The sequence below is a fragment of the Aspergillus pseudodeflectus genome, assembly GCF_044049435.1.
Source record: "Aspergillus pseudodeflectus strain CBS 756.74 chromosome Unknown BJX68scaffold_58, whole genome shotgun sequence".
NCBI classification, from domain to species: Eukaryota; Fungi; Ascomycota; class Eurotiomycetes; order Eurotiales; family Aspergillaceae; genus Aspergillus; species Aspergillus pseudodeflectus.
Genome location: NW_027263834.1, coordinates 121,842 through 140,526, shown reverse-complemented (window position 1 = coordinate 140,526; position 18,685 = coordinate 121,842). Strand labels below are relative to the sequence as shown.

The 18,685-nt window shown below is 51.3% G+C and overlaps 9 protein-coding genes across 9 annotated transcripts; 5 read left to right on the top strand and 4 right to left on the bottom strand.

Annotated features, from left to right (window-relative positions):
* Positions 1–942: 942 nt before the first annotated feature.
* BJX68DRAFT_258155 (TatD family hydrolase) lies at positions 943–1,991 on the top strand (the record flags this gene model as incomplete). The annotated part of the gene is made up of 2 exons (XM_071043479.1): positions 943–988; positions 1,042–1,991. The coding sequence occupies 2 exons, from the start codon at positions 943–945 to the stop codon at positions 1,989–1,991; spliced, it is 996 nt and encodes a 331-aa protein (XP_070894523.1).
* Positions 1,992–2,385: 394 nt separating this feature from the next.
* On the bottom strand, positions 2,386–3,474 carry BJX68DRAFT_245711 (uncharacterized protein). Its single transcript, XM_071041542.1, has one exon. The coding sequence runs from the start codon at positions 3,147–3,149 to the stop codon at positions 2,544–2,546; it is 606 nt and encodes a 201-aa protein (XP_070894522.1). The 5' UTR covers positions 3,150–3,474; the 3' UTR covers positions 2,386–2,543.
* Positions 3,475–3,682: 208 nt separating this feature from the next.
* Positions 3,683–5,643, bottom strand: BJX68DRAFT_245710 (tyrosine--tRNA ligase TYS1). The gene is made up of 3 exons (XM_071041541.1): positions 5,438–5,643; positions 4,945–5,376; positions 3,683–4,893 (listed from the first exon to the last, which is right to left on the bottom strand). Exons 1-3 carry the CDS (start codon positions 5,568–5,570, stop codon positions 4,298–4,300), a joined length of 1,161 nt encoding a protein of 386 aa, XP_070894521.1. The 5' UTR covers positions 5,571–5,643; the 3' UTR covers positions 3,683–4,297.
* A 613-nt stretch (positions 5,644–6,256) lies between these two features.
* Positions 6,257–6,989, bottom strand: BJX68DRAFT_258153 (uncharacterized protein; the record flags this gene model as incomplete). Its single annotated transcript, XM_071043478.1, has 4 exons — positions 6,257–6,310; positions 6,349–6,513; positions 6,615–6,780; positions 6,856–6,989. The coding sequence occupies 4 exons, from the start codon at positions 6,987–6,989 to the stop codon at positions 6,257–6,259; spliced, it is 519 nt and encodes a 172-aa protein (XP_070894520.1).
* A 1,445-nt stretch (positions 6,990–8,434) lies between these two features.
* On the bottom strand, positions 8,435–10,658 carry BJX68DRAFT_173617 (uncharacterized protein). The gene has a single exon (XM_071037091.1). The coding sequence runs from the start codon at positions 10,249–10,251 to the stop codon at positions 8,575–8,577; it is 1,677 nt and encodes a 558-aa protein (XP_070894519.1). The 5' UTR covers positions 10,252–10,658; the 3' UTR covers positions 8,435–8,574.
* BJX68DRAFT_173622 (Zn(II)2Cys6 transcription factor domain-containing protein) lies at positions 10,382–12,734 on the top strand. The gene is made up of 7 exons (XM_071037092.1): positions 10,382–10,915; positions 10,965–11,027; positions 11,082–11,177; positions 11,230–11,375; positions 11,425–11,705; positions 11,752–11,876; positions 11,924–12,734. The coding sequence occupies exons 1-7, from the start codon at positions 10,512–10,514 to the stop codon at positions 12,627–12,629; spliced, it is 1,821 nt and encodes a 606-aa protein (XP_070894518.1). The 5' UTR covers positions 10,382–10,511; the 3' UTR covers positions 12,630–12,734.
* A 113-nt stretch (positions 12,735–12,847) lies between these two features.
* Positions 12,848–13,487, top strand: BJX68DRAFT_173551 (uncharacterized protein). The gene has a single exon (XM_071037089.1). It carries the CDS (start codon positions 12,989–12,991, stop codon positions 13,454–13,456), a length of 468 nt encoding a protein of 155 aa, XP_070894517.1. The 5' UTR covers positions 12,848–12,988; the 3' UTR covers positions 13,457–13,487.
* A 442-nt stretch (positions 13,488–13,929) lies between these two features.
* On the top strand, positions 13,930–16,710 carry BJX68DRAFT_173553 (glycogen [starch] synthase). The gene is made up of 4 exons (XM_071037090.1): positions 13,930–14,635; positions 14,689–16,051; positions 16,100–16,295; positions 16,349–16,710. Exons 1-4 carry the CDS (start codon positions 14,168–14,170, stop codon positions 16,464–16,466), a joined length of 2,145 nt encoding a protein of 714 aa, XP_070894516.1. The 5' UTR covers positions 13,930–14,167; the 3' UTR covers positions 16,467–16,710.
* Positions 16,711–17,424: 714 nt separating this feature from the next.
* On the top strand, positions 17,425–18,659 carry BJX68DRAFT_258151 (NMT1/THI5 family protein; the record flags this gene model as incomplete). Its single annotated transcript, XM_071043477.1, has 4 exons — positions 17,425–17,459; positions 17,558–17,729; positions 17,790–17,939; positions 17,991–18,659. 4 exons carry the CDS (start codon positions 17,425–17,427, stop codon positions 18,657–18,659), a joined length of 1,026 nt encoding a protein of 341 aa, XP_070894515.1.
* Positions 18,660–18,685: the final 26 nt, after the last annotated feature.

The following is an 18,685-nucleotide window of genomic DNA, read 5'->3' as shown; positions in this document are numbered from 1 at the left end:
GTGGGCTGCACTGACGATGTGATGAAGTCATCGATGCGACGTTCAGGTTGGTCCCCCACAATGACTTCATTGGACCGGCAGCTTGACGACGATTGTTGGCACAAGGGTTCTAGAAGTGCCGACTGGGATTCTATGTTTAGTTTCGTCAGGGGAGAGGGGGCGTACATAATTCGATTTGGAGTGGGTTTTATGGTATGTTGTGTTCTGGAGGGTCCCGATGTATGAATGTGCCCGTAGTAATGGCTGGCACTGTCCCTAAACTTTGAAAATGAAATAATTACTTTTCTTAATAGGCTTTCTACTAAATCAGATAATATTCTGGTGTTATAGCATCAATGTAATACAGTGGCTATTGCAAACTATATATATGAGCAAGTTGTGGTTGCTGAGTGTTAATGAAGTTATGTTATTGTGTTGTTATATATACCGTTGCAAGTGTAGAAGGGATAGTGATTCCAAAGCTATGGAAGATAGCATTCAAACAGGTATCCTTGATTTAAGGCTGATTCTTGCATAGAAGTAGTTAGTTATAGAGGATATTATCATCCGGTTCTTTCTTTGTCCTCCACATCGCCACTGCATCTGGTTCAGTTAAGGAATCATTCAGCTATGATCTCTAACTAAGGAGGAGTGGACCTCCGTAAAACAATCACAGTTCATCTATACGCTGGTTGTGGCAAGCATACGGAGTAGTTTTCTCGCGTTCTCACCAACGGATGCAATTAGGGTAACTACTTCAATCTGCGCCCTTTGGCAGGGGCTGGTCCCTAGAGTGGGTCATCGTGTCTTTGGATTTGGAGGGGCAACTCCAACTTTCAAGTCGCCGAATTTAGAGAGGCAGCGAACGAGGAAACAGGCAAAGTTTATAGGGATCCAAGGCAGAATAGTAAAGGAATATACCGTCAAGCACGATCCACAACTACAAGGCCAATACTATCGACAATGGAACACCTCAAGAGGACAAAGCCCCTCCGCTTCGCAGATGCAAGTCCTCTTCACCAACTTGGAAAATTCAACATCTACTGACCAGATTTCAGGTAGCCGTCACCTACACAGCGGACCAATTCCAGGGCATCTACCGGGGCAAACAATACCACGCCCCGGACTTCGCCGAAGTCATCAAGCGCGCACACGACTACAACTGCCCCAAAATAATGTTGACAACCATGACCCTGCCCGGCGCATACCAGAATCTCGAAGCCTGCCGGCAACATCCTGGGACATGTACGATGACACTAGGTGTGCATCCGTACCATGTCAACGACATCTACGCCAAAGAGCCGGAAACTGAATCGGGGCCAGAGTCGGGGTCGTACCTGCAGCGCCTGAAACAGTTCGGACAGGACCTGCTCAAGGAGAATCCCTCGCCGCTCGTTGCATTCGGGGAAATAGGGCTCGATTACGCGCGTCTCGAGCTGGCGGATAAGGAGACGCAACAGCACGCGTTCCGCGACCAACTCGATCTCGCCGTCGAATTCCAGCTCCCGCTCTTCCTCCATGCGCGCGACGCCTGCGAAGACTTCATCGACATCCTCACTCCCTACCTCCCCAGACTCCCCCGCGGCGGCCTCGTGCACTCATTCGCAGGCTCAAAAGCCGAGATGCTTTCGCTCGTCAATCTCGGCCTGGATATCAGCGTAAATGGCGTCTGTTTCCGGACGGGCGAGCAGTTGGAAATGGTGCGCGCGATCCCGCTGGAGAGGTTACAGTTGGAGACTGATGCGCCGTGGTGCGAGGTTGTTGTTGATGATGCGCGGATCAGTGGGTTCTTGGAGGGGTTTAGGGCGATGCCGGGGGCGAGGAAGCATGGGAAGTTTGTGAGTGGGCAGATGGTGAAGGGGCGGAATGAGAGTTGTACGATTGAGATGGTCGCGAGGGTTGTGGCGGGGTTGAAGGGGGTTGAGGTCGGAGAGGTTGCAGAGGCGGCTTGGGGGAACAGTGTCAGGATGTTCAGGTTGGGGGTTGATGAAGAGAGTATAAATATAGAATAGATTGTGGCTTTTGTGTAAGGCTAGGGTTATAAGCATGAATTTTGTGGATGCATAGAAATGAATACATGTAAGCAAGGCAAGAAAGAGCCAAAGACAGTCATGTTCATGACTCATTGAAATGCTCTAGAGCCTGAATATCCTCCAAGTAAACTATTGAAGCTACATAGTAGATGGTATATGAGTTCAAAGAAAACGGGTACATTCCTACTATACTCAGCACAGCTTGAACTAGACTTTAAACCAACATGTTTTTCTTTCTTTAGTTTACAGCTTATATGCCGATGAATTCAATCCATCTAGCCAGTTCCTTCCCTACTCTCCAAGCATTCTCTACTCTATCGCTCCTGGCTGTCGTCTGCCTATCCTCCGCCTCCCCTCTACCTCGCCCGAACCCGCGCAACATATTCCCGACATGCGCAAAACCGCTCCTGTGCTAGTGGGAAATCTAGACGAAGCCCTACCTCAACTCAAAAACAAGCCAGACTTCAGCGTATCCATACCCAGAACCTACCGCGACACAAACCAGATAAATTGAGGAAAAAAAAGGCACGACTACAGCCGCTGCACAGGCAAGCTCGTTAGCACCTCATGCGCCCCCATTTCAACGAGCTCCCACTCCGTCTGCGCCTGCGTTTCGTTATACAAGCTGTCAGCACTAGAATTGGAACTCTCATAGCACCTTGCAGATGTTGATGCCGCGGGCATATAGGGCCCACGGCTAGAACTAGCCTGCGATTGTGCCCGCGAACGTGATACCCTCTGTCTTCCTTCTGGCACCGCGCCTTTGACTGAATCAGCCAGCGGCGCCAGAGGCGATGATGGTATTCTGGGCCCGGCTCGTCTGTTCCAGAACTCGGCGGAGAGGTTCCTGGGATTTTCAGTGCCGGGTCTGCTACCTACCCTTGCAGAAAAACTTGACGCTTCAAACTCCACCGGCGCATGGGAAGAACCCGACGCCAGCGCCGACGCCAAATGCATGGAGGGTCTCTCTGGCACTCTCTGGACACGAGCTTGGACAGTCTGCAGGTCGCTGTGACGAAGGTCAGAGGACGCGGGCTTGCGCCTGAGACTATGCCCGCCCTCAGACTTGAGCGAGTTAGCAGTACCTGGACGGATCTGCTGGATGGGGACTGGTTTCCTGGGGACGGCGGACCTCATGCTAGACTCACCCTCCTGAGATGCCCTCCTAGTACCTTCATGCAAACGACGCGATCCCGAACCACCAGAGGAAGGAGCAGGAGGGAGAGAACCTTCCGACTCGGGTGTTGGTAGATCCGGGTTCACGACACATAACTTTATCTTGGAACCGGTACCGACAGAGGAAAAACTACCTCTCCTGGTGACGGCGACGATCGACTCAGCAGAGCCATCTGGGATACGAAGGGATGGAGCCTCGCGGCGACCGCCGTTGAACCAACGGTCGGAGCCAAAGAGCTTCCTGACCTTTCGCCGGCCGAGCTCCCAGAGTCCTACTAGCTTGACGGTGTATTTTCTCATTTTGTTGACGCGCGTGCGGGTCGAGTCGTGCATGCAGGGTGGGTTTGGGGGGATAAAGGTTGATGACATGATGTGTGAGTGGGGTTTGGTTTGAAAGGTGGTGATTCCGGAAGAGATGGATCGTAAAAGGGTGGATGGTGTGAGTGAGTGAGTGAGTGAGTTGGTGTAGGTGGGTGTGTGAGTCAATCAAAAGGAGGAGAAAGTGAAACAAAACGGGGTGAGAGGAGAGGGAGGAAACGGCTATTTCTACATTCGAGTTCGAGGGGGATGGGCTTGGGTGAAAAGCAGGCCAATGTTCTCATGAAAGCTCTTCTTTCTGAAGAAACGCATTGTTCAGCTAAGAGCTGTCAGCTTGTCTTTGTTTATAGCTGTGAACGTATAAGAGTTTTAGGAGAAAAGGGCAGCACGAGAGGAGCCCCTTTTACCTGGACAAGGCATATATGAACTCAATGAAGAGAGCTTCGCCTCGATTTTGCTCTATTTGCCCTCCCTTCTCGATATGAGTCAAAGAGGACGTAATGGTAGAGAATGAAGGAAGCTCGAACAAGGGTATTTGTTTTCATCTATCAAGGACTGCTTCTGCATTTTGATCGTGAGGCGTAGAGTGAATTTGAAGGGAACAAAGGTAGTTTGACCACCAATGCCTGGGGTAAGAATGGTAAGGCCCGACGTGCTCTATATGGCATAAACATCAAAGCGCTATATGCACAGAAATAGAAGGTATGCTGTAGACTGAGAATGAGTCCGAAAGCAGGCGGTCCGGGTAGACTGAACGCTGAATGAACATTGGATTTGATCAACTGAGAAATCTATTGCTCAGGGCGCGGGGCACCCTCCGGAAGAGTCTGTTCCTTGCCCGCCCCGGGGTAGCGGGAGCCCTTGTCCTTGACCTTCTTCACCTTCTTTTGCACAACCGGCGGAGGGTAAGCCTTCTCTGTGATCTCCTGCCATTCCGGCGAGGCCTGGTAAGCAGCCTGAATGGGTGCCATGAGGTTGACGAGCGCAGCTGCAACAGCGGGCTTCAAATCTTGCGGCGTAAGGACATCGTTTGTGTAGTCGTCTTGCAGTTGCTTGATATCGGTGTAAACAAGGGGTTCCTTATCCCGGCGCTCAACTCGGAACTCCTTGTTGCCTCTGAGAGCGGCGGCGGGAAGCAGGATGAATTCGACCAAAGCGACGATGCCGTTGTTCTCAACGACCTTGGGAGCGGCCTCTGCCTTGCGGATCTTCTTTGTGATAGCCTCCGGAGGGTCGAGGAGGTCGATCTTGCTATCTTGAACACTGGAGCTCATCTTTCCTCCGCTGAGACCCGCAATCATCGGGTTAACAAGGTGTGCGCGCTTACGGTAGCCAAGCTTGGGCAGCCACTCGGTAGCAGCCACGAACAGCTTTCTCTGGTCAACACCTAGTTCAATTAGTACCTTTCACAGGAAACAAAAAGTGGGCTGGATCGTACCTCCAAGCTGGGCATCGACCTTAAGGTGCTCCTCATCAAGCACCTGAAGAATTGGGTACAAAAGACCACTCAGGGGAGCATTGTCCGACTGCTTGACAATCTCCGCACCTGCCTTCTTTGCGTCGTGCTCCGAAATCAACGACGACAGCCTGTAGACATCCATCACGTATTCGGGGCTCTTCTGGTAGGAGGAACCGAGGACGAATTCGAGCTTCTCGGTGGGAACGCCAACGGACTCAAGGATAGCCGTGATGATCTTGCGGTAGTACTTCGCGCGGTTGTCCACCAGTTCAAGCGGCGCCTTCAGATTGTCGAGGAACCCGTGGATATCGGCGAGGAGAACGACGACTTCGCATCCGGCGGAGAGGAGCTGGGCGATCTTGAGGGCGGCGACATAGTATCCGGTGTGAGGGCGACCGGTCGTGGCGGTTCCTATGAATCTTCAGATGAGCCTTTGTTCTTTGACAACAGCGGAGAAATAGGCCACAATTACCCCAGTAGACACGAGGATTGCGCCCCTCAGCGAGAACCTGCTCGATCAATTCAGGGTTGATGACCTCGGCGAGGTTCTCAGCGATGATGTCGTATCTTGCTTTCGCAGCGAAATCCATTTCGACGGTAGCCATTGTGATTCAAGTGTAGTGCGAAGATATTTGAGGGACAGGACAACAGATGGGAGGGGAAAAAGTTCAGGGCATCCCACCATTAATTTGACTCACATGGCACATCCGGCAGAAGAGGGGTACAGGGCGGCGTGGCGAGCGGTGAGAAATTTGAATTAAGCTCCGCTCACGTGGCGGCGACCAATTCCGAGAAATTTTGTTCCGTATTTCCGATATCGCTTCCGAGATATCTCCTGGCCAATCAGCGTTGTCCGATGTACTCGGCTCAAGGTTGGAAGGGGCGATCAGGGCTGTTCCTACCTTGCAGGGAGAAAGAAAACAATTAGGAAGGAGCGATGGTGGGCAGTGTCTGCCTTCAGGTGTGGAAAGAGCGAGTCTGCGTCGCGCCTGCCGTGGAAGAGGAATAGTATCAGGAAAGGCAAGCACGAGGGAGCAAGCAGCCCTTCGCACTAGCCATGTTCGAATCAACACCTAATTTACCCGGCATGAGCAATTCCAACAGCGTTGCTTGCGCACACTAGGGCTGGTTTCTTTTTACATAGTATAAATACATCTACCATCTAGTACCTGGGCACATTGTCCGACCCTTACACGTCACAACCAACCAGGGGCATCGAAGTACCTATAAACAGCCCTAACTTGGAAACCAACAGCCTCCCATTCGAAGACATCACACTCCCAGACGGATTTCAGTTCCTCGAGCAATAAAGATGCGCCTCTGCAATATCCCCCACATTCCCAACCTTCCCCGTAGTCGCTGCCTCGCCAACTCAGTGAGAACGCCTTCCCTCGCCTCGCCCTCAAGCAAATCCCACATCTCCGTATCCACGCCGCCGGAACCCACAAGGTTCACGCGTATCGGCTTCTGGTCAAGTGCCAGACCTCTCATCATCCCCTGCAGACCGGCGAGGTATGAGCTTGTCACGGTCCCGCGCGGAATTGGCTTCTCGCCGGATCCGCCTGGCGTTAGGAAGATTGATTTACTAGGCCTGGGGTAGGGTGTTTATGGCCGTATTAGGCGATGAGAAGTGGGGCGAAGAAGCAAACCATTCCGGCTACTTTGAATCTGTCAAAGGGGGGTTGGAGGAACGAGGTCAAGAGGGGCGTGTCGCCGGCTGTGAAGGTTATGGGGTCCAGGGGACCGATCTGGGAGAAGAGGTTTAGAACGTTTGCTGGGGGATTGGCTTCATCGGCTAGATTGCAAGGGTAGCCGCTTATGGCTGTTGAGGTTGAGGGTTAGAGGCTATGTAGATTGGCGATTGCGGCTTCTATGCGGGTTGCGGAGGACGACGAGAGAATCAATTCGGAGATGTTTTGCTCGAGGAGGGCTTGAGCGGCGCCAAAGCCTAGCCCGGGAGTGCCCCCAATTATAAGAACACGTAATCCGCTGAGCTTGTTTGTACACCTGAGTTGATCTGACATGTTGGAGGTATGTTGTTGGGCAATCTGATAGGGCGGATAGAGAAGTTAGGGCTGCGGTCTACATTCATACTTACCTACATTGGCGAACAAATGTCACCTTAACCATAATGCCTATATCTCGCTAGATAAGTCTCCGTTGGTTACAGCAGTTTTACCATTATTAAGGGCTCTATTGTCTCTACCGGTGACATTCGAGTAGTCTTCGGACCAATTTTGGGTCGAGGTATTGTGTCTACACTAAGTTTATACTTGTAAAGGACGCAGCAAGCCAAAGGTATATCACCTAGTAAAGATACCAGGCAGAGAATTTAATGGCTAGATAGTAGGGCATGTTCCAAGTCACACATGATCTTAACCTTCCTGGGCACCCGCATCTGTCTCGCTCGCTGGTTTCTCCCGCGAGTACGCATTTAGCCGATCGGGTCTAGAGAGGAATACAGCCAAAAAGTTCAAAGCGTGTGGCCTTAGTCGTACGGCCAGATCACGAAAGTATGCTGAAGCGATGGAAGAAGATCGAGGTTGATAGCGGGCTGGGGAGGAAGTGGACTGAGAGAGCTGGGCATCAACAGGTTATGGATCTGGTGACTTATAGCCCGTAGGTCTGGTGCCATAGAGGTACGGGTGCAGTCTCTAACCGTTCTCTAGGTTTTTGGGGCTGAACGGAGAGGAGAAGTACAAGGCTCGCAGTCAGATTGAAGAGCTTGTGGTATCGCTCAGCAGCAAAGAGCCTTTTCCCTCATTCGAGTCAGTAGGGGGAAGCATCTTGATGCTAGCTATGGGAAAAGTAGCAAACCCAAATAAAAATTACGGATTCGAAGACTTTATGTGGCAGCTCCTGCAGGCGAAAGAGCTCTCCTTGCGCCTGGAGAGGGAGAAGGAGCGCTGGAACGGTGGAATCACCCATGTTACTATACACCATATGACGGCCGCCGAGCTTTGAATGCGAAATGTGGAAATCATAGGGAAGGACAGGGAGACAATACGGGTATCTGCCCCGACCTGGCGTCCGAGGGCGCCAAATCAATGCACTGTTCAGGTTCGCAAAAAAAAAAAGAAAAAAAAAAATTAAAATTGCAGCGGCCATTCATCGCAGAAGCGCGGGCAACCATCGATGCTCGGCTGAAGCAAAGGAACCCGATGGGATTGCAGAACTATACTTGGAATTAGCGGGTAAAGAGGGTTTGAATATTGGTGTGCTGATTCTCTGCTAAAGGTAGCTTGGTTCCATCCTGCTTCCGAGGTCTTGCATCGTGCCTTCCTAACCTGGGGTTGGCTTCCACGACTCGCGAGGCAGGCACGATCCATGGTCCTTCCTAACTAGGGCAACGAGAAGACGACCCTGGCCGCTCATCGAGCCTTCCTAGTTGGTGTCATTTCTCACAAGGAAAGTACCACAGAGGTCACTCCTTCTGTTTTAAGGGTAATTTGAAAAAGCCAACTGCTTCACAAAATATTGCTCGTCTAGGATCAGTTGGTAATAAAATCCTGATATGTGGCACTGTCCTTACCAAGCACCACTCAGATGATGAAGTTGTTGAATGGTCTCGAGGTAAAGGCAAATAAAAGGCAGCAGCCGATGAAGTGGTTAAAAAGTAGTCCGCTCTGCCTCTTCATAGTCCATTAGGCGCCTCTTGACCGAACGAGGAAGACAATATAATTGATTGGCCAACCAACGAATCCGCGGCTGCACAACATTGTACGGCACGCCCATCATTCCCAACAGCCCATTACCCATTGTGAGACAATCATGCCCGCCCCAGATCCATTCATCAAGCCTCCTCTCCCAAGGCGCGATCGCTTTGTGATCGTCGAATAGAGTATCGAACCTGGTGTGGCCGTCTATTGACTTTAATACAGCTTCAGTAGTGTATTGTACCGTGAACAGATCCTCGTATGACTCTGTGCAAGGAGTAGACGCAACATTGCTTGCATTTGCATCTTGCGCTCTGTTTGTTAGACTACTGCTGCTGTCGATGTCCACAATGTTACGAGAGGCGCTGACTGCCTGCGCCTGTGGCCCGCCGTTAGCTTTCTTTGAGCGACCTTGTGCAGTCTTTCTAAGTAAAAGTGTGGTGGTGGGTAATTCATCGGAGGGCTGCGTAGTATCCAGAAGGTTAGACGGATAGTCAAGAACCAGGCCAGGATACCTTTTGCCCCGATGTGGGTGGCGAAGGTAGTCGTTCTCCCTTCGTAGTTGTTCAAACTCAATGTGATCTGCCCTTCGTAGCATACCATCTTGATTTGAAAGCTCCCGTTCGTATCGTTGCTCTTCAATTGCCATGTTCACCTCCTTCCATTGATGGCAGGCTTTCCAATAAGCTTCCAAACGAGCTTCGTTTGGAATCACGACCGCCTGCGCCATCCAGCGGGGGTTTGCCGGGCTGAGTAGGGTACCCAAGTGCCTTTTGAAGTGGATTGAGAGAGTTTTCCATCCCTTTTTCTTCGGGCTTGGACTGCACAACCAGCGGAAAACGGTCTTGCACCCAGTGAATCGGCAGCAGGCATGCGCACCTTCTGATTCTATCGTTCCCATCCAGATGGCGAGCTCCTCTATCGACTCAGACACACAGTGCCGGGATGGTACGTAGCTCTTCAAGACCACAGCATCTCCAAGTCGGGTGTGTGGACAAATTGGAATGTGAAATCCTTGTAAAACCCTGGTCATCTCTTCTTTCGTAGCCACCTTCGAGCCCGGGAGCGTTAGGACATCATACGATGCGCAAATGGCAAACTGTTCTGCAGAGTTCGACCACATATTGTGGCCCGGGTTCCTATGCATCCAGACCCGGGATTGTGAGAATAGCTTCATGACGATGCTGCAATTGGGATCTGGGAGCATGTCAGGAATGGCGTGAGGAATGAAACTGCGCCTGGTCCCCTGGAAATCGTTGAAGCTGTAGTGCTTCCCAGGCTCGACCCATATTTGCGTGCAGGACGCCGAGCACAGGCGGCTTGTTGGAGGTTGCTCTAACTGTTGGGCTGAGAAAAACTTCAACATATGAGCTGAGCGACAGCCATTGCAGTAGGCGTAAGAGCGAAGAGGAAATCCATCGCGTGCAAGTTCTGTTCGGACCGCGTGTCTGCCGTCAGGATATAGCTCGGGGCAAGTTGCTGCAAAAGTAAAGCGCAAACGCCGGCATGAAAGAGCGAGAGTGTGTTTGGCGACTGGAGGGAGGAAATCAAAGATTGAGAAAAGGAGCTCCGCTGGTAACTGCAACAGGGGCGAGCCCATGTTCGTCAAGTCAGCTTCGACCTTCGCCATCGTTATCGCCTGGTGGGAATTGGCGAGAGCGGCGCAGTTAAGCAAGTGGAGAATGCTGGAGCCTTCTATTTTGGCCACCGTGTCTTGCCTTGTTATTTGCAGCTCGTTGGATCAAACCTCCATCTGGAATCTACTCAAACCCGGTGGGCCTAGCGGTCCTGCATTTCTCAAGCCGCCAGGCTGGGGGCTGAGCAGCCTAAAGCGCGCCAAGCCTCTGCCAATTTAGGGACACGAAGACTCGAAACGAGCTGAAGATATCCATGTGGCATCGAAGACTCCAATTTGAGATTTCGCCCCATAGTTGCCCAGAAAGCCTGCTCCGGGCAGTGAAGCCTGAATACAGAATTCGGAGACCTCGGGTTGGAGGTGAAGAAGGAGGATGTTATTCACTGGAGATGTCGTGGTGGGGACAATCTTGGATAGCTGCAGAATATCACGTGATGGTCAATAATCGCAAAAGCAAGTGTGCCTGTGGGAGTATGATTTTGTTTCATAATCTCATTCCAAGGCTCGTGACTTCTGCGAATCCTTCAGCATCTTCATGTCTCACAATTTCCATGGATCAGTCCATGCAGGTCACTTATAACACATATGCATGTCTTGCATGCAAACTCCATAAAAGGCAATGTGATCGAGTCTTACCAGCATGCTCAAGATGCATCAAGTCTGGCTCCTCTCTTGTTTTTCAAGCCATGAAACTCATTATGTTGCAGAAATAAGCGTGGGTGTTTATATGGGCGTCCCATAGATGGGCGTCCCATAGATGCTTCAAGCGGGTATAAGCCTAACCTTTGACGGTTCCAACGATTACCCACTGACCTGGTCAACAGCTCTCCGCTAGCGTCGAAACGGAAGGCTTGCTTGCTCTGCCAACATAGAAAGAAACGATGTGATGGGCTAATACCGAATTGTTCTCAATGTCGTAAGTATGGTATCCTCCACCTCTTCCACGGGGAAAGCTCTTGTTCATCTTCGCAGGCTGCGACTTGACTGTACCTATCCACGCGAGCGGTCTTTATCATCTGCCGAGCTGATTTCCCGGTTTAGCAATACTCGCGGGGTAGAGTATCGCTTGCCGGGACCTGTTGGCAGTGAGCCATATATGCTCGCTCTCATCAACTGCTGTAGGTTTGGTGATCACCCTACATACAGTAGTGTTAACTTATCGTCCAGTCAAAGACAGTGTCAAGGCAATGCCAGGGCCTTCCGAAGAAGGAAGCGTGCTTAACTACATGGAGAACGACTGGATACCTCTATCTCTTACCGACCCCGCCTTTTTCTATGCCACCCTCTGCTGGGCATCCTCTTTTTACGATATTGTCCATGACCAAGGGGAATCCCGGAGCACAGTATATCATCAAACCCAAACCATTCGATTCGTCAACCAAAAGCTGGCAGCTGGCGACATCAACGACCCCCTTGTTGCGTCTGTTGTTGTCTTGGCAATACAAGCAGTAAGTGCGAGTATAATAACGATGCTCGAATGCTAAACAGGAACAGGCTATGCGCGTAAATATCCCTGCCACACTCCAGCATTGGAAAGGGCTATCATCCATTATGACGGCGCGTGGTGGGCTGCCGGAGGAAACACGATTCAGTGGTTTCATAGCTGAGGTTTTCCGCATGTAAGGGCACGAAACTCCCACTGACAGCGTCTGCTTACATGTATGAGAAATATGATGCTCCCAGCCATGATCTTTGACACAGATACTATCCTCCCCGTTGTTCCTGGACCAAGCCCACCGCAACCTCTTTCGTTCCTCTCCTGGGTTTTGAAGAAAATGAACACTCGACCGCAATATCAACTAGCGTCCGATACTCGGCTCATTCTCAAGAATATTCACCAGTCATTCAGCGACGCTCATCAGCAACCTACAACGATATCCCTAACGAAGATGTGTCTCAGCGATTGGATGCGAACAATATATGGAATGGAAGTCAAAATTCCGGAAACTCCATTACAAGGCGATCCCGCCCTCGAGGCATGTTGGCTTGCAACGGACATACTATGGTATCTCTTAGACATCTCGGAAACGTGCAGTGAAAGCACACTTCAGTGTTACCTGAAGAAACTCAAAGCTGCCGTCAGCAAAGTATCTCGAGCTACGTGGATTACATCTGCCTCTGAACCATTCTTATGGGTGGCACTGATAGGGGCTGCTGCTGCGCCCGACCAGCCCAATCGAATCTGGTTCACTACACTTCATGGATGCATGCCCTCATCCATACTGACCAAGGATGTGTCGGCTTATCAAGACTTCTGGCAGTGCTTTTGTTGGGTCAGAGATCTTCGGAGGTTCAAGATGCAACCGGTGTTGGATATTTCGGAAGTTGACGATACTTATGATCTTGCTGATACACGTGATATGGCAGTATAAGCTCAACGCCGCGGTTGATATGTTTACGTATTCTCGCAATAATAGTCTACAGCTGAGGGATTCCCTTTCCCTTGACGTTACCACTGTCCTCATGTTATATGGGACAAAATATATAATATAAAGCAACCTTTCTTCGGACTGTGTTTCGGGGAAGCGCCCTCTTTTTTCAGACTACGCTTGAAAACAATTGGCTGAATAAATAGAGGCAGATTGTATCTGGGAGAAGCTTTGACTCGAAGAATATGGATACTCGGCCCGCCGCGTCTAATGCTCCCTCGAGCATTGGACTACCTAGGTAAGGTATAGTTTAGTAGTGCTAATTCGTGGTTGGCTATATTTATCCGCATATTAATATCGAAATGTTGGGCGTGGCAACATGCTATTCTAGGAATATTTTCAACCCACCTCGCCCAACATTCGAACCTGTCACCTCCTCGGGCAGCTGTTCAATCCAGGAACCGGAGATGTACCACTCATTCCGAAGTTCTTTCGGCTTGTTTCTTTGTAGTCCGCCCGGTCGGATGGCCGCAAGGTATTCGGGTAGCCTCCGGGCAAGTCTAAGACCAGAAGAGACGTATCAGCACCAGATCATAAGCGAATTTTGCGTCAAACTGCGGAATTGGATCTCCATGACCGAACGACTTTTCCACCAAAGATGCGAGCAGCACACGACGGGGACGTGCAGACATGATTGGCCTCCTCGCAAGGGTGGGACTGGAGAACATGACGTCACCGACACTGGAGCTTTCCCCAGACATGGAGCATTGACAACACAGTGCCCCAAAGCTCTGGCGCTTTCGAGGTCAATCCTTCGACAAGGAGCTTAAGAAACACAGATTCTCACAACTGATAAGATGGACTTGGCTTTCACAAAGCACTGACACCATTTTAGCGGGCTGTGGAACCGGGACGCCTCCTTTGTAGAGACCGGACCCCTTTCGGCCGCGTCTCAACCATGCTGTAGCTGCAACTCAACGAGAGGCCAATGCATCTGCAGAGACTCGTAAAGGAAACCCATGTAGTTAGATGATCAACCGGTCGGGTGATCTCGCAATTGACCATTGGATCAAACAGAAGAGGGGTTATGCTATTCCCTGAATGGTATCGTCACTGAGCCATCAGACGGCCAGGGTGTTGCGTCCGTGCAACAGCTGCCACCGGGCGAGATAAAGCCAGCGCCCTCAGGTTTCTCTTCTCGAAAATTTCTGACTCTTTGCCAGATGCTCTTGGTTGTCAAGGAGACTACGGCAGTAATAACATTGAGCGACACTCTTCCTTTGAGAGTCTGGACCGAAGTGGCCAACTTCCAAGTTCTTCCCTGATTCCCCGCCACCCATTTTCGAGAATCCCCCACACTCCTGTCCAAGGCACGAGCGATCTCGCTGAAGTAACCAGCGGCGTCGTCGGGCCGACAGACACGTTTTTCTCTTCTTCCTATTCTTCTCCATATCTTTTCTTCTCCAGGTGCCACCTGTTTCCCCCATCTTTTCGCTGCTTCCGTTCCGTCTCTGTTGCCGGTGAAAGTGAAGCTCGTCGCAATGTCGTCCGGTGAAGGAAACGAGCAAGAGCCCCCGAGGCGCGATGTTCGCAATCACATCCTCTTCGAAATTGCGACAGAAGTCGCCAACCGAGTCGGAGGCATTTACTCTGTCCTGAAATCCAAGGCTCCTGTCACAACCGCAGAATATGGCGAGCGCTACACTCTCATCGGCCCGTTGAACCGCAACTCCGCGGCCGTGGAGGTCGAAGAGCTCACACCGTCAAACCCTGCATTGACCGAAACGATAGCGTCCATGAAGGAGCGCGGCATTGCCATTGTCTACGGTCGCTGGCTTATTGAGGGTGCGCCCCGCGTACTCCTCATTGACACCGGTACTGGCTACAAGTATCTCGACGAGTGGAAAGGAGATTTGTGGAATACCGCTGGGATTCCCTCGCCTTCTGCGGACAACGAGACAAACGAAGCGATTGTCTTTGGGTACCTGGTGGCGTGGTTCCTGGGCGAGGTATATACTCTCTCAGACCTTCTAGGTGCAATTGGCCTGCTAACGCAAACTAGTACATTGCGCACGAGCGCCGGCGCGCCGTTGTCGCTCACTTCCACGAGTGGCTTGCGGGTGTCGCCCTCCCCTTGACCAAAAAACGCCATATGGACTTGACCACTATCTTCACTACCCACGCGACGCTTCTCGGTCGGTACCTCTGCGCGGGTTCGGTCGACTTTTACAATAACCTGCAGAACTTTGACGTGGATGCAGAGGCTGGTAAGCGAGGGATCTACCACCGATACTGTATCGAACGCGCCGCGGCGCATTCAGCAGATGTATTCACTACCGTCTCCCACATTACTGCGTTTGAGAGCGAGCATCTTCTGAAGCGGAAACCTGATGGAGTTCTCCCCAACGGATTGAACGTCAAGAAGTTCTCCGCCGTCCATGAGTTTCAGAATCTGCACTCTCAGTCCAAAGAGAAAATCAATGAGTTTGTTCGTGGACACTTTTACGGCCATAACGATTTCGATCTGGATAATACTCTGTATGTCTTCACATCTGGTCGGTATGAGTTCCGAAACAAGGGTGTGGACATGTTCATTGAGGGGCTGGCGCGTCTTAACCACCGGTTGAAGGACAGCGGATCTAAAACGACCATTGTTGCGTTCATCATCATGCCGGCGCCAACAACGTCCCTCGCTGTTGAGTCCCTCAAAGGTCAGGCGGTCGTGAAGTCTCTCCGCGAGACGATTGAAATGATCGAGAAGGGGATTGGAAAGCGAATGTACGAGCGTTGTCTATCATGGAAGGAAGGTCAGAACATGCCCGACGAGAAAGACTTGATCACCAGTCAAGACCGCGTGCTCTTACGGCGCCGGTTGTTCGCGATGAAGCGACACTCGCTCCCTCCTATTGTTACACACAATATGGTCAACGACCACGAAGACCCGATCCTCAACCAGATCCGTCGTGTCCAGCTTTTCAACCAAGAATCGGATCGCGTCAAGATTGTCTTCCACCCAGAGTTCCTGAACTCGTCCAACCCCGTGCTGCCTTTGGACTACGATGACTTTGTCCGCGGCACACACTTGGGAGTCTTCCCGTCTTACTATGAGCCATGGGGCTACACTCCCGCGGAATGTACCGTGATGGGTGTTCCCAGCATCACGACAAATCTGTCTGGTTTCGGCTGCTATATGGAGGAGCTGATTGAGAACTCGTCTGACTACGGAATTTACATTGTCGACCGTCGAATGAAGGGTGTCGATGATTCGGTTAACCAGCTGACCGAGTTCATGTACAACTTTACTCTGAAGAGCCGTCGACAACGGATCAACCAGCGCAATCGCACCGAGCGTCTCAGCGACCTTTTGGACTGGAAGCGTATGGGATTGGAATACGTCAAGGCCCGGCAGTTGGCTCTGAGAAGAGGTATGTATCCTGAAGACCTGGCAAGTGCGCATGCTAATCATCGCACAGCGTATCCTACATCATTTGAAAATGCCGACGACTACTTTGACATCATTGGCGGGACAGAGCAGAAGATTTCGAGGCCCCTGTCTGTCCCCGGATCGCCACGGGATCGATCTGGAATGATGACCCCTGGTGACTTTGCGTCTCTCCAGGAAGTCAAGGAAGGCCTCTCGACAGAAGATTATGTTGCTTGGCGTCTTCCGTAAGTTGTCAAAAGCGCCCACTTTAAGAAATTCTTGCTAATCTCTGACTCAGGACAAGCGAAGAAGACGACGCGGATGACCAATTCTACCCTCTCACTTTGCGAACGAAGAAGTCAGATCGACCCTCCTCACCTCTGGACCGGATATCTGTCAACGGCCAATCACCATAGGTCGCATGGATAGATCCACATTCGATTCTGTTGCCCTGCTCTCACGCTCTCACTGTTCGCATATCTGTATTGTTTACATATTTCATCGCCACAACTGTTGATATTCTTTGACTAGAACTTTAGTTCTAGTTTGGCTGCTTAGCATATCCGCACATTTACCATTTTTGCTCCCTTCATCTTATACTGTCTCGTAGTTCGTTCGCCCTGGATTCGTCAATGTTTCCAAACTTGGAAGAATTAGACACCTCCGGTGCCGGGTAGATCCCTGGATGCTTTCACCAGGGATCGTCGGATTGCAGTCGTCCGGAAACTTGCGGGTCGAGCAAACCAGAGGCATGACGATTGGAGCAGTGGATCTCCATCTGATCAAGCTGTACTCCGGAGTGTACTACCAATGAGCGCCAATTATAATTATCGTGGTGGTTCCTAAACTTCGGTGAGCTCATCCAGACCCCTCCAAGTTTGTCTCGTGACCGGCGGGGTATTTATGGCCCCCTCCTCTGCCCCTCCTTGCTCGTCTCTCTTCTCTTTTCTCCTTCACTGCTTTTTCATCAATTGCGATTTATCTTCGAGTCTCGCTTACCCAACCTACCGTCAACACTTTCTATACGGTACGGCCACAATGGGGCTATACAGCCAGGAGCGAGCAATCTCGGGCTCCTTCGCTATGGGTTGAAGATGGGTCAAGGTATCGTACATGTATAACAACAGTCACTGCATCCGCATGACAGGTGTTCGGTTCGGGGCTCTTGCTATTCATCTAGGACAGAGGATAGCAGGAGCTCCGGCCGTTCTGAGATTATACTGTCACAACTTGATCTAGATAATACTAGCGAAAGGACATGCGCTGCATTGATTGCTCCCTCCTCCCTTTCCTTCTTTTTGAGAGGAAAAAGAGAGCGTTGTCTCTCATGCTGACAATTTCCAGTTACTCAATTGAGTTGAAACCTGTGCCAAGATGTCTACTGACAAGATTACTTTCCTGACCAACTGGTATGAGTGGCCTGGGCTTTATGGCTCTCTAATATCTTTTTGTCTTTGCGTTGTGTTTCAGCAGATATAAAGGTCAGTGGCTAAGGTCACGCTGTTAGGCACGCGACCCCGTACCACGCCCCCCTATACCTAGCCCAGAGCAAGGGATTTTTCAAGGAAGAAGGCCTCAAGGTCGCTTTGCTCGAGCCTAATGATCCCTCCGATGTCACCGAAATCATTGGCAGCGGCAAAGTCGACATGGGCTTCAAGGCTATGATTCATACCCTTGCTGTATGTTCCCCTGTCGGAAACATCATCTCACAGCAGATGGTTCTAATGATGAACATATAGGCCAAAGCCCGCAACTTTCCCGTCACCTCGATCGGCTCTCTTCTTGACGAGCCCTTCACCGGCGTTGTCTACCTCAAGGACAGCGGAATCACCGAGGACTTCCGCTCCCTGAAGGGTAAGAAGATCGGCTATGTCGGCGAGTTCGGAAAGGTATGGACACTCTCTCCTCTCCCGCATGTCCTAAGCTAAAGCAAAGTGTAGATCCAAATCGACGAACTCACCAAGTACTACGGCATGACCGCCGACGACTACACAGCCGTCCGCTGCGGCATGAACGTAACAAAGGCGATAATCAACGGAACCATCGACGCCGGCATCGGCCTCGAAAACGTGCAAATGGTCGAACTAGCCGAATGGCTCGCGACACAGAACCGCCCTCGCTCCGACGTCCAGATGCTCCGCATCGACCAGCTCGCGGAGCTCGGCTGCTGCTGCTTCTGCTCGATCCTCTACATCGCCAACGACGCCTTCCTCGCCGCGAACCCCGAAAAGGTCGCCAAGTTCATGAACGCCGTTAAGCGCGCGACGGACTATGTCCTTGCGAACCCGGAGAGCGCGTATGAGGAGTATGTCGATATGAAGCCCGTTATGGGTACGGCTGTGAACCGGAAGATCTTTGAGCGCTCGTTTGCGTATTTCAGTCGGGATTTGAAGAATGTGCGTCGCGATTGGGAGAAGGTCACCAACTATGGGAAGCGCCTGGGGATCCTCGATGCGGGGTTCCAGCCCAACTATACCAACCAGTTCCTTTCTTGGGGGCTTGATAAGGATTCGGCTGATCCTACTGGGGACCAGAAGCGCATGGCGGCGTTGCAGGAGCAGGTTGCTGCCAAGGGTGGATTCCATCGTCTTGAGGTGGCTTCTGCTTAGTTCGTTCTTCTGGACGTTGGCCTGTG